Source organism: Engraulis encrasicolus, chromosome 4 (assembly GCF_034702125.1).
Source record: "Engraulis encrasicolus isolate BLACKSEA-1 chromosome 4, IST_EnEncr_1.0, whole genome shotgun sequence".
Taxonomy (NCBI): Eukaryota; Metazoa; Chordata; class Actinopteri; order Clupeiformes; family Engraulidae; genus Engraulis; species Engraulis encrasicolus.
In genome coordinates, this window is record NC_085860.1 from 34,216,519 (window position 1) to 34,230,449 (window position 13,931).

At 44.8% G+C, this 13,931-nt stretch overlaps 2 protein-coding genes across 2 annotated transcripts in view; both read right to left on the minus strand.

Annotated features, from left to right (window-relative positions):
• Positions 1 to 5,884, minus strand: part of LOC134447681 (Fanconi anemia group A protein) — a 43,595-nt gene extending 37,711 nt beyond the window's left edge. Inside the window, exons 1-12 of the mRNA XM_063197269.1 lie at positions 5,588 to 5,884; positions 5,369 to 5,491; positions 5,127 to 5,242; positions 4,631 to 4,733; positions 4,107 to 4,258; positions 3,501 to 3,596; positions 3,227 to 3,294; positions 2,653 to 2,774; positions 1,925 to 2,047; positions 1,165 to 1,231; positions 761 to 873; positions 439 to 515 (exon numbers count right to left, since the gene is read on the minus strand). Of these exons, the coding sequence (XP_063053339.1) occupies positions 439 to 515; positions 761 to 873; positions 1,165 to 1,231; positions 1,925 to 2,047; positions 2,653 to 2,774; positions 3,227 to 3,294; positions 3,501 to 3,596; positions 4,107 to 4,258; positions 4,631 to 4,733; positions 5,127 to 5,242; positions 5,369 to 5,444 (1,113 nt within the window). The 5' untranslated portion in view covers positions 5,445 to 5,491; positions 5,588 to 5,884. The remainder of the gene's footprint in view (positions 1 to 438; positions 516 to 760; positions 874 to 1,164; positions 1,232 to 1,924; positions 2,048 to 2,652; positions 2,775 to 3,226; positions 3,295 to 3,500; positions 3,597 to 4,106; positions 4,259 to 4,630; positions 4,734 to 5,126; positions 5,243 to 5,368; positions 5,492 to 5,587) is intronic.
• A 4,663-nt stretch (positions 5,885 to 10,547) lies between these two features.
• Positions 10,548 to 12,878, minus strand: slc10a3 (solute carrier family 10 member 3). The gene has a single exon (XM_063197271.1). The coding sequence runs from the start codon at positions 12,438 to 12,440 to the stop codon at positions 11,016 to 11,018; it is 1,425 nt and encodes a 474-aa protein (XP_063053341.1). The 5' UTR covers positions 12,441 to 12,878; the 3' UTR covers positions 10,548 to 11,015.
• Between the last annotated feature and the right edge of the window lie 1,053 nt (positions 12,879 to 13,931).

Sequence of the window (13,931 nt, forward strand, 5' to 3'; positions counted from 1 at the left end):
ACAGTTGAGGGCTTTTCTTTTCTTTTATTCCTTTGTTTTATGTGTTTTGTTTAGGCATCCGCTTTTTTCTGAACTGTTTTTGGTTTGGTCCTTGCTGTTGACTTCTTTGTGTGAAGGTGAAAAACCCCAAAAAATACATTGACCAAAAACGCTTGACATGAATGCCAATTGAATGTCTCACTCACTTCATTGTCTAATAATCTAATTACAGGGAAACAAACAATCATCGTCAATTAGCTTTCCTCTCCTCCAACGTTCACTGCTTGAAAACAGGTTTGAGGCATCTGCCACTTGGATGACAGTGAGGCGTGCGTGCGTGTACTACTGTATGGCTTGAGTGTGACGGCACAGCTCTGTTTGTGTAGTCATTCGTCACATGGGGGTTGTTTCCATATACTGTAGGGGACAGGGGGCAGGCCTAGTACTACGTATACCTACCTTACACAACAGAGATGTCAATAGTGGGCTGGTTTTGGCAAAGGTCCAGTTGTTCTGCATGGCAACAGCGTCTGACACTAAAAATACATTTTGCAACAAAAATGAGTGGCTGACAAAATAGCATCTCCTCAGCAAAAATTGTAAAATAGTTCAAATTATGTAAAGTGTGTGTGTGTGTGTGTGTGTGTGTGTGTGTGTGTGTGTGTGTGTGTGTGTGTGTGTGTGTGTGTGTGTGTGTGTGTGTGTGTGTGTGTGTGTGTGTGTGTGTGTGTGTGTGTGTGTGTGTGTGTGTGTGTGTGTGTGTGTGTGTGTGTGTGTGTACCTTTGAGTAGTGGGCAGTAGGTGAGTATATAGGTGAGGGAGTGTGTATAAAACCGACGCAGAGCCTCGCCGAGAACAGAGGCGTGGGACAGAGATGCTTCAAACACTCTCACCCTATTGAACGAGAGAGAGAGAGAGAGAGAGAGAGAGAGAGAGAGAGAGAGAGAGAGAGAGAGAGAGAGAGAGAGAGAGAGAGAGAGAGACAGACAGACAGACAGAGTGAATGTGAGTAAGAAAGAGAAACAGGAAAAACAAACATAAAAAAGCAAAAGCAAAACAGAAAGTGTCAAAGGGAGAGTGAAAGAAAAAGTGGGAAAAGAGAGAGCAAAACAAAATTCCTTTAACGTCAACACATGTACAGCATGTCTTGTGTCATGAGAAGGCTGTCATTCAGGTTCATCTCACCAGGCCTCTGCTGCTGTCTTGCCCTGATCCTGAGGACCCTGGCTGGGGGTCAGCAAGCCCAGCAACCCTGACACAGAGAAGAGATGAGATGGCTATACATTTTCATATGGCAATTATTGTCAAAGAAAATGCAATCCATTTGCACTATTGTTAAGATTATTAAGTTTCCCAGAACACTTATTTTTCTTTTTTGTGCAAGGTTTGTAAGTCATTAACTGCAGTTGCAAAAAAAATATGATTTAGTCATCATCTCATCCATAACAGAGAGAGGTTATGTCTGCAATAAGATGGATCTAAAATTAGCTTGTGCAAATATCATCTTCAACTGTCAATACGGCCTGGTTATACTGTACATATGGCATGGGCTCTAGATAACCGGCAGTAGTCTCTTAGCTCATGAAAATGCCATCTCGAACAGTCAATATTGGCGTTAATATTCGTAATAGGGTGTGGTGGCGAAGCACAGGAAATTGAATGTATCTGAAAGCTTTGTTGGGCTGCAGAAGCAACAGGCCGAGTATTGTTAGGCTGTGATTATATATACCAGCCAAGTTAACAGACTGCGACTATGGTTTAAAAAAGAAAGCCAAGACGTCATATGGCAGCCCCGGGCTATTCTAACAATAGAAATGTGTCAAGGGGGCGAAGGTTTAGGCTTAGGGTTATACTCCGACACAGCTGTAAAACCGTAACACAATACATTCTGAGTTTAAAAGCCTTGTAAGGAAGTCGACATGAGGAGCACAGTGATGTCACTCACAGGACAGCATGTTATCCAATACGGATTGGCAACGTTGGGAGAACAGTCTGGAGCAGGAAGGAGCCGAACCAGAGGCGGCCTGGACTTCCTCAAAGCCACCCCGCACCAGAGCAAGCATGATTGCTGTAACAAAGCATTATACACATTAACAAAAATAATAGTTATAGTTATAAAAAATATTTTACAGACAAAAGGAATATGAACGTGTACATTATTTAAATAAAAGTGTGTGTAGGGATGGGTAAAAATGATTTCAACATATTGCATCGTATCCTCTTATATTGGCCCATACTGTTGCAACCATTTTGAGAGCTTGAATATTGACTATCAGCATATTAAATATAGCTACTACCAACTTAACTTGTTAAGCTTTGCATTTAAGGCCAAGTTATCTGTAAAAGCAAAATCACACAAGCTCCAAGGAGACAGACGGTAACAATAACATACCAAACACAATTCTATTTAAAGAAACCTTACAGTCACCTTAACATATAATCGAGACAAGGTTTAAGTTAAGATATCAATCATCAAACTGTCAACAAGAAAAGGCAAAGAATGACTGGTATGGACCAACTCCATAAGAGAGGGTTAAGTATTTTTGGTGTGCGTATGCGTGTCAGAGAGAGAGAGAGAGAGAGAGAGAGAGAGAGAGAGAGAGAGAGAGAGAGAGAGAGAGAGAGAGAACAAGTCAGTCACGGGTGTGGTGTTTGTGTTTTTGTCATTCCTACTTGACAGTATCTTCTGTTTGGTGTCCCCCTGCCCCTCCTCCCCTTCTCTCTGCTCCTGGGCATGGGTTAAGCCACACAGAGCCTTCAGCTGTTTGATCATCCAGATCCGCACACCATCATCACTGCAGAGCACAAAAACAAGAGTCGGGTTGAGCTTTTACAGGTGCAGAGAGCACATCCTGACATCAGTGAGGGAACAAATACAGTACAGAAACCCCTAGACTTGTACCATTGACACTGATCCCACTGATCCTGTTTTAGATGTTAAAATAACCTACACACATTTGAAGTACAGAATGTTGTATGTGTTTACAAAAGCATAATGTACATGTATGTATTGTTGTTCATTGATTTAATGACATCGTAAGTGTCTAAGCTAGTGGTTATCAACCTTTTTTGAACAAACACCCACTTGACCTAATCATAAGCCTGCGAACTTCATCATAAAATGGATTAATGCTCCCTAAAGACAACGCCCCCCTGGGGCTCCTAAACAGCCCACAGGGGACTATAGAGCCCCCGTTGAGAAACACTAGACTAAGCAGAGCATTCTCAAACAAAAGCTGAGACACACCTTTCAAGCAGGTCCTCCAGGGCAAGAATATTCTCAGCATGTAGATGGTAAACAACCTCCAGTCTGGGCTGTGGCGGGAGTCAAAATGAGTTTACAGGAAGATGTATTTAAATGAATAAGCTCAAAATTTTGCTCATCATACTCAGCATAAATGTATTCTCATGAAAAATGTGATTGAGTTGAGTGAGTAAATTAATGGAAAGGGATACATTTAAACCATGTTAATATTTTGGGTCTTTGAGTCACCAACAGCAACAGCAACACAAATGCACACCTGTGCTTTCCAGTACTCCTGCCACAGCAGCTTGGGACTAAAGGTTCCGGCCGAGAGGAGCTCTCTAGTGGACTGAAGCAGCACGCCAAGCTGGGTCTGAAAGGACCAAGAAATCCTCAATACCAGTAAGTCATTTCAATAAAAACACATAAAGTCAATACAAACACATTAAATTACTTAGTCATAGTCACAACTTCAAAGGAATATTAATAATTATTAAGCAACACTTCACTTTTTCCATCTTTCCTCAAGTAAAATAATGGAGTTTTTACCTTTCTCGTGCTCATCAAGCCTTTCTCTAAGTCTGGTGATATTACTACCATGATATTATTAAGGATCATGGAACTGGATTGGACCACCTAGCACCTAGCTGGTTTAATCCGGATTCAATGATACATACTAGCATCAAACTAGCTGTAATGCCTCAACTTTAAGTGACCAGCTGAGACAACAGTAGGATTGTAAAACTCAGTTATTTAATTTAAGTTGAGGTGTAAAATGATCATATTTCCACATATGGTGAAGTATTGAGTGTTAAGCTATTCGAACAAAGTCATTGTTCAACATGCTCCTGGACTGCAGAACAGGCTATTGGTTATCTGGTACCCTCTGAACTGGGGTGAGGAGTATGTGATCTCCATCTTCTTCTGTCTCTGCAGCAGGTGTTGTGAGCTCCAGCACCCTGTCCAGCACCACCCTTACAGACAGCACACCCACCGGGACTCCCAGCTCCTGAGACTGCCTCTTCAGCTCACTCACTAGAGAGCGAGAGAGAGCGAGAGCGAGAGAGAGAGACAGAGAGAGAGAGAGCGAGAGAGAGCGAGAGAGACAGAGAGAGCACGGTCATCGTTATACAACCGCAAGTGCCTGATGCCGCAGCTGACTTGGACAGGCAGGCTCCTTTCCAAAGCTCTCCGACTTGGAAAATAACAATAGCTAGCCCAGTGTAAAATTAAGCAACACTGAATGACTGATTTCTGAAAATGAGACGGACAGTGTTTATCCGAAGCAAATTACAGTGTGTGTGTGTGTCTTTCTCTTTCTCTCCAAAATGACATGGGTCAAGGGTTGTTTTGAAGAAATGTTACTTTGGTAAGGTGAAACCTCAACATGATGAGATGAAAACTTACAAAGGAAAGAGGCTCCAGTCTTCTGCACAATGCTTCGCTCAGGCACATCTTTTTCCTCAGCATCCCAGTAAAGACTGAATTTACCAAACTTGGGGCTTTGTTCCTACAATAACAAGGACAATGTGTTCACCAATTTGACATGAGCACAGAGGGCAGTGCAGTTTAGAGATGCATGCAAGCTGTCAGGAGTCTGAAACAATCAACTGCTAGCCCACTCATTTCTGTGACAATCTGCCTGGAGGCTGCTGATGATTGACGCTGGACTTGCCGAAGTACTAAGAAACATCAACTGCTGGCATCTAATTATGCATAAAGTGATGGAAATTGTAATGTCTATAACAAGTTGAAATTTATTAATATGGATGCCACTGTCATCTTGAATTACTTGTAACCAGCAAGAGTCTCCAGCCTGTCAGGTCAGAGCCAGGGGGTGTAGAAAGCGCTAACTCTCTCTCTATGGCTGTGGTCAGAGCATAATCTCTCAACAGAAACATACTCCCACTTCCAGAAGGAGATCAGTCAGGTTCTGGTTGCTGTTGAGCAGCTGAATAGCAGCCTCCTGCAAGTCCTGTCCGGACAGATGATCTCTGGGTCTCTTTGCAGTGCGACTTGCTGTGAAGTAGAAGAGGAGACGAAATCCATGCACTTGTTAGACTACTATTGTGAAATCATGTGAATGTTACTTGATTCCTAAGTACCATAAACAAGTATAAAGACATTGAACTCTGGCTAGCTTACCGAGAAGAGATGACAGTGATGCTTTCTGACTCTGTGACGGTGCCAAGTCCAACACCGTTGACATTTCCAAGGACATTCTGTGCTGGCTCAATGTATCTCGTCGACCTACAGGTTAATCTGATTCTGCCAGTAAGATTTACATGGCTGAGTGTCCAACCACTACATACCACATAGGCCTATAAACGTTTTAACAGCGGTCTAGTGTGTTTACAGACTTACCAATGTGTGGCTGCAGAGCAACGTAGCTTTTAATACGGCTGACAGAGGTTGGTGATTTCTGCCATTACAGTCACGTTTCGATTGACACAAAAGTATTCAGATGTAGAGTTTCGTCCTAACCACTTTCAATAATTCACTTCCAGTGAAATCTTCACTACTAAAAAGTTGTAAACATCACTGAAAATACGCTGCTTATTTCACACACAGCGTTACATTTTTGCCGCATACTTCCTGCTACGTCTCCCGCGTAGTTGAGTTTGAAAAGTTGATTGGCTAAAGGATTCTGTGACGGCCAATCCACAAGTTGCATTGGTCCGCATCCCATGCACGTGAGAGAAAGAGAGCGAGCCCGTCAGACCTAAATGACAATATTTTTGTTTTGTAGTATTGTTAATTAGGCCTACTGGTATTCATTTACATTATTTTATCACATAACCGTAATTAACTTGGTCCAATTTGAAGGTTTGTGCCTCCTCTGTAAAAATGAGTTGCCATCTCGCTCTCATTTGAATAATACAATATAACAAGTCTATCAACTAGAAAAGAACTTGAGTGACCTCCACCCAGTGAGGTCATCACCAAAACAAACAGAAACAATCCACTGTCAACATTTTTGAATGGTACAGCCAAGACTTTCTGAGTAATGGTAGGATAGAACATCAAACAAACCCTGACGAAAGGAGTCAAGGCCATTAGTTGTAGGCTTACATGACTCTACAACCCTGACAGAATCTGGGTGTGTTGGAAAGTATTGAGTGTTGAGAGAGAGAGGAAGCCAACAAGCAGATCAATATGTATCATGGGCAGGAAGGTTGCATGGCAAATATTGCAAGCATCTGGGCGCTGTCTGCTTTTACGGTCAATGGCATGCTCTTGCCAAATAAGTGGTGGATGATATGGGTCTGAATCGGATCCTTTTCTAAACAGGCCTCTTCCTCTCCAGTAGGCACTCACAGGCCCGCTGACAGGGGAGGAGTTATGTTGTCCCGGGCACAGGTACATAGGGGGGTCAGAAGAATGGGGTCCCCATCACATTGTTTGGGTAGGGTGCCCTTTCAGATGACTTTGTCCTGGGCCCAGCGAAAGCTGTCAGCGGCCCTGACTGTACATGATTGATTCTGTTGAAAACAAACAAAAAACTATCCACCGCCTCTCACCAGTCTGGCCCACTATTAAGCGTTTGTTTTTTCAGTGCCTGTAGGCCTAATAGGTAGGCCCATTTGTAGGTTATATTTTTTGTGCAGCTTCCATAACCTTTTACACTCCATAGAACACATTTCTATTAATAATAAGGTACAATTCAATGACATTAAAGTCAATATAAAGAACATTTTTGCAAGTCATCATTGATTGGTGGCGCAACACCTATTTACCTGAAAAGATTGAAAGATTCTTAACAAACCATGATTCAGCTATGGCCTGGTGTAGGCCTATGCTTGTTCACCTGCATGTTGTAGTTGCAACTTGACATCATGATTCCGTAAAATATGCCTAAATAATACTTCCAAATTTTTAAAGTGTTATGTTGACAAATGTTTTCCATGAGGGGTGGAAGTGATCTGTGGCTGGGCAACCAAGGCAAATCTGCAATTTAGTCTTTTTTCTTTTTTTGTCACACGCACCAGAGACATAAAAAAGGATAAAATAGCCGAGTTGTCTCGGAACCGTCATTTGATAGTGCCGTGAAGAAAACCAGCACTAAGTTCTTCTTTGTGACTCAAGGCAGCGTTCTCCCATATCTTTCTCCTCAAATTTTGGGTTAGTAATGGGTTTGGCCTATACATGTTTTTTTGTTTTGTTATAAACACAGTGTTTTGAGGAGGGGCAAGACACTGGCAGCCAACCATGTGAGCTACTTTTTTGTTTCCAACAATCAGAGGTTGAGTTGTGCACAGCCAGGGTGCGCAGGCAGGGGGAAACAAAAATTGAGAAACCATGTATAGTCACAGTTTATTTTGTGTACTATACCGCATAGAAAAACAATTTCGCTCGCACAAGGTTTGTCAATCTTGTAATGCATGCCCGCAAAAAAGCATCAAAAACAACAGCACAGTATTTTTTTTTTAATCAGTCTGGTATTTCAGCATGTCAGAACTATGAAAGACTGACCAATCCCAGACGAGCCCCCACATGTTCTGTTGTGTCAGGTGATCCTGGGAAGCCTGGTACAGCAGCGGGGAGGATGGGCCCCTGAGAGGTGAAAGGATCTCATTAAATTTTAATCCAAGTTGTCTCATGAATGTTTAAGCACTCTCTTTATTGTGCCATGAAACCTCTGCACAGGAAGAGCTTGAATGCGGCAGACCAAGCAGACACAACACAGAGGACACTGCATGGATGGTGATCACCTGCCAGCCTGTCAAACTGCAGCTGACGTAGGCACCATCGTTGGCACGCAATCTCTACCCTGCTCTCCAAATGGACGTGGCACTGCCCAAGCAGTGGAGAGGCTCACCTGGCACCAAGTCAAATGGCCCATTTGCTTGTACTTTGGATCCTGGGCTTACTAAAGAACCTTAGAAAAAATGGCTTGGTTTTAATGAACCTTTTCTTTGGTATGTGTAGAAAAGACAGGGAACAGATAAACACACTTACTGTATAGAAACAGGCATGGCATAGTGTGTACTCACACTCTCTTACACATTTATGGTTGTACACTGTATTCTGTAATTCTACACATGGCCGCCTGATAGATTCTTATACAAAGTACGCTGGTAATTTGAATGTGTTATTCTTAGTAGGAACGGAGGCGGGAGAGGGGGGAGAGGATTGCCTACTCTGCATTAACTTGATCGTAACTCGGGTGGGTGGGTAAGCACGGGCATTACCTTGGGTCACATAACATTATGAAGGTTTGCACGCCTAAGCTTTCTAGATGATATTAAATACACTGAAATGGTATAGAATGCATAAAACACTAAATGACACATCAGCCATAAACTAATGTTGAAATGTGTGTCTGAGTGCACATTCCTATCCTACCTATACTGTGTAGTGGTGCAAGAATAATGATGTTAACATCAGTTCGCAAAACGATACAGTATGGTGAATGTGTTTAAACCTCACACATGCAAGGGAATCCAATAGCCGAGCTAATGTCAACAGCCTGGAGAAAATCAGGTCAGGCTACCATGGCAGCTGGGATAGAGGGGTTAGATATTTTCCCCTGTTAACTAACAGTGGGAGGTTACTGTTTTTGTCCTCTATGCCTCATATAGTCAAAGCAAACAAAACTGTGTTGAGGTTTTTTTCCTCTTAAAGGAAACAATAAATGAGCCACTCAAAACAAAACTCATCTTCCGTTCAACTAGGCGGTCATTGTGGACAGATAGTTGTTTGCGAGCGAGACGGCCAACATGACTGCCAATTTCCCTGATCAAAAGTGTAAAGTTACATCAATAACCATAAAAATATCTCCTCAGTAGGTCACGGTGAAAATGAATCCTGCTGCCTAAAAGAAGTCTCTGTAGAAAAGGTACAATGGTTTCCCTTACAGAGGACAAGAGACAAGTGGGCTTGGTCTGTACTGTACTGTACATGCTGTAAGAATGTTACTTGTTTGGTCAGGTCACATAAAAAAATCACATAAAAAAAAAAAACTGTGTCCAGATTTAGACGAATCTTGTGGGAAAAGAACTAGGGCTTAAGTAAGGGAACATTACAGACATAATGGGCCCGTTCCCTACTGACATGCTGAAAGACCTCAACGTTGACAAAGCCCTCTAAAACCAAATAATTAAGCTCAGCCTGTAAACTCTGTGCCACATTCTTGGCGGACCGAGCCATGCAGGCCCCTCGTGGCTGTGTACGCACCCAGGCAACAAAAGCCACAAGTACAAAATGGACAACAGATGTGATCGAAAAACAGCTGTGAAATGTAGAGGAAAGGGGAAGAAGAAGAAGAAGAAGAAGAAAAAAAACAAAAAAAACATCACCCATTTGTGAAATCGAACACATTTTTTCTAGTACTGGGCTGTCTAAACTGGCATGTAGGCCATAGAATTTCCTTCCTTGCTTTTTACGATTCTGTACAAGATAGCAAAGCGTGCATGCCTAGTCCTGCCGTGACAAGCTCAACAGTCTCACAACCCCCCTCGTACCTTCCTTTCACACCCACAGCAGTCACATGTCGTCTCTTCCTCTGTATGGACTCTGACCTCATAATGTTTCCCCTTTCTCTTTGCTCACAAACAAGTATAGGCTGAGAAGCTTCACCTTTTTCTCCCTCTCATAATCACCATTTTGGAGATCATAAGCACAAGGCCATATTAGGCAACAACACTCTCCCACCCTCCCTTCTAGCTTAACGGGAACGGCAGATAAAGAGCTTAGAATTCACACCAACTCCACACCACCGCGCTTACACACAATGATGCAAATGCACTTATGCCAAGCAGCGATGGGCAGAAAAGGCATCACAGAAAATAGCATGGTCGGTCTGTGAATAAATAGCCGAGCCAAATACAGAACATCCCTCTGCAAATCACATTTCTGTTCAAAACGAAACCCATGCCAAGTTAAAGGTTGTTGTTGCCTGGTACAAAACTGAAAGGAATTCATTTGTGTGCTTTTGGCAAAATGCATTTATTTATACGTCCTATTTTGCATTATTCAAGTACATGGATTCTCAGATAACCTCCTTTGAATCCAGAGGAACAATCAGCAGGTTCACCAATTTTTTTGACACCATATAGAACCGAACACCGCGTATAAATTCCCACCTCAAGAAAAAAACACAGTCGCAGTCTCATTCTGACAACACGGACCATTTGTAAACATGATACAAGGTAATCATTTTCAATTACAAAAACAACCAAAAGCAAAAGAAAAATCGCTTAGAAAAATATTCATCTTTTCTTTATAAGTATCTCTCTTTGTTATGTACAGGATTTTTTCTCTCATTTTGATTTTTTGTTGATAAAAATATCAGAGAAGAAAAAAAACAAAACATACAACTGTGGGCCAGGATAGGAAAAAAGGCCTTTGGTTTTTTTTTTTCCAAGACAAAAAAGCAATAATCACAGTCAAATTCCCAGGCACTGTTCTCTGTGAGCAGTGTGGCTTGGTTGTGTACGCACATTTCTTACACAGACTTGTTGTAGAATGTTTCCAATGATGGCAATTCCATTCTGACACAAACGCCCCCCATAGGCAGGGGGTGTCGAAGGACGCGGAGGCCCACTCAGAGGTGTCAAAACCCTGTTTCAAAAGTAAAAACCCTGCCACGTTTTCCTCCCAACACAGGTGACTTCAGTAAACTGGTCTACCTGTCTTGAGAGACCATTACGAGCAGCTGATTCAGAGCTGGTTGTTTGACCAAATTTGTTGCAGGGCCTTTAGTTTATGAAGCTGGGATTGACACCTGTGGGGTCCACTCTGAGCTCCTTAGCAAGTTTTTTTTCTGCTGGCTTTTAACAAAACAATACAATCAGGCCCCGGTCTGGGCGGCAATGCTGGCAGAGCTGGAGGATGAGCAGAGCCGTCGGTAGGCCATGTGTGCCAGGACGGTGAGCAGCATCTCGGAGGTGCTGCTGAGGGCCACGATGAAGGGGGCCTGGGAGGCAAAGTCGGCCTCCTCCCTGCGGAAGGACAGCTGCATGACCGCCAGGGCCAGCAGGCTGTTCTGTACGCCCACTTCGATGCCCACCGTCTTCCTCTGGGGCAGGGGCAGGCCGGCGCCCCGCGCCATGCACAGCCCCAGCGCCAGGCCGAACAGCGGCACCGTCACCCCCACCGCCACGATCTGGGGGCCCCGCACGTGCGCCAGGATGGAGGCGCCCATCTGGTAGGCCATGAAGATGCCGCCCACGATCAGGACGAAGCTGAAAGGCCGGATGAGTGTCAGCAGCACGCGGGTCAGCGCCGGCATGCGCAGCTTCACCAGCATGCCCAGGGAGATGGGTATGGCGATAAAGAGCAGGGTGCCCAGGATCTTGACGAAGGGCACGTGCAGGGCGGCGTGGACCCCCAGCAGGTGCCCGTACAGCGCAGAGGACAGAGGCATGGCCGCCGCTGCCACCACCGTGGACACCAGCGTCATGGAGATGGCCAGCGTCACATCTCCACCCAGCAGCAGGCTGTAGAGGTAGCCTCCACCACCGCCCGGAGCCGAGCAGGTGATGACTAGACCAAGGGCCAGGGCCTTGGGCAGGGAGGCCAGCTTGGACAGGCTGTAGGCATACAACGGCATGACCAGGAACTGGCCCACCACACCCAAGAGCAGTGGCACAGGCCTCTTCAGCAGCCCCCTGAGCACCTCCACTTCCACCTTGCAACCGAAAGCACACTTGTTGATGAATATAAGTGGCAAGAGGGCGAAGAGCACCGGGTTCTCTGAGAAATGGGACAGCCCACCCGACTGGATAAGCCGGGTGGAGGGGTCATCGGCTCCCGGCGCCACTCTGATGGTGTAATCCGACCGTTCCTCAATCAGAACCGGGTTGGAGTTCTGGTCCAGGTCTATGAGCTGAATGCGCAACGGAGCCAGGCCTGCGAGACCTGAGCGAATGCTGATAATGTAACTCCTCACAGGTCCCGTGTGTCCGCTGTCGGTAACGTTCAAAATGGAAAGCACATCTGGGTCCAAAGAGCGCACCCGCACTGTTTGCCGCCAGCTTTCGCGGCCCTTCCTACTCGCCGCACTCCGGTACTTACTTGATATGACAATCACGCCTTTCGTGTTCTCGGGAAACTCAAATTCATGAGACGTCCCATCTCCAATGTTCAGATACCTTCTGTTGCTGTCGGCCGTCACGCTCTCCTCGTTGTTGTTTGCCGTGGACCTGTCTGCTGTTGTATGGTCCGCTCCTCCAGTAACGAAGCACAGACAACAGAATGCTAATAGCGTCCTCATCGTTTTGACGGACAGGGGGCAGAGGGGCGCCACAAAACGTGTCCCCTGTCTGCCGTGTCCCCAGTCCGTCTGCAGTATGTTTCGTTCACCGTACCCCTAAAAAACTTATCCAGCCCGGGCGTACAAACAGTGCGTCGGCAGCCGCGCCCGGTAAAATCCGTCTGGAACCCATTTGGCTGTGGTCGCTTTGCTCTCGCTCCACCGGAACTTAGGCATTACCCCGCCCCGTGCAGCTCAAATACCTCAATTCCCCATGGATGGGAAATGTCATATTTCTGTCGAATTCACCCGACTCACATCTCCTCTTTCGGGACGAAGAGCAAAAATGTCTGCCGCTCAAAATCCGACGTTGAGCGTGCGTGTTCCCTTTTGTCTGTTTGATTGCAGCTGTCATTACCCCTGCCTTCCCAGCAGCTTCTCTCCTCTTTTTTTCCCATTCACTTGCTGTGCCACGGCTAATCCAATCAGAACAGCCCAAAGCGTTAACTCTCTGGGTGCCTTCCTGAAGAAACGCCAACGTCATATGAGAAATCACATTCGAGGGGGTGTTCTCCCCCGGATCCCTTGATAGTCTAGGCTACATTGTGTTCTGTGGGGGGAGGCTATTCAATTATGCACACAAAAAGCTCTGGCTTCAACTGTAGATGGGCTGAAGATAGGCGATATTGCCCCACATACATGGCGCAGTTACATTCAAAGACTATGAAACAGAAAGACCTATAATTTACGCAAACATGGGGACTTTGATGTTACCGTTTCACCCAGGGTAAATGGATGGGTGTGGGAAAATAAAAGCCGCTCCAAGCCAGTGCGCATCAGTGCGCACAAATGCTCTTCAGCCTATTTCAAAGGGATGGGGGAAATACCATCCTCAAATTTGAGCGTCTCACTTCAGCACTCCTTTAGTCGGATGCTGTGGTGAGCACTTAATGGCTATAAATGGAACATTCTTTGATGCATTTAACATTTACATTTTAGCATTTAGGCCTAACATTTAAATGATCCAGTGCTAAAAAAAATCTGACCATAAGCGCAATGAATAATTTAGAGGCTGCGTGTATCCGGATGCAAGTTGTAGGCCCTTATGGTGTCTGGTTTCATGATTAACTGCACTGTTTTCATGCACACAGCAAAACATGGTTGTGAAATTCAACCTCCCCTGTTTGTATTAGGCAAGCAAATGTCAACCACCAGCTCTGAAGAGATTGCAAATCAGCTGCGCGCAGGAAAATATAGTGGCTGAGGCGGTGGTGGTGCAATACTGTTGCAGCTCACGTTGAAAAATCAGATAGGCCTAGTAAAGAACATAAATACCCAGTACAGGGTGGTTTAAGTTTTAGCTGGTTTAATGAAGAAAACAAATACATGGTCTATGGTGGTGGTAAAGCCTAGTCACGCAGAAGACGCAATGGCCTATTTCAAGTCATGACTCACACGCGTTTCTCTCCGATCACGGTCCGAAGAGAGACGCACACACACAAACACAAACAA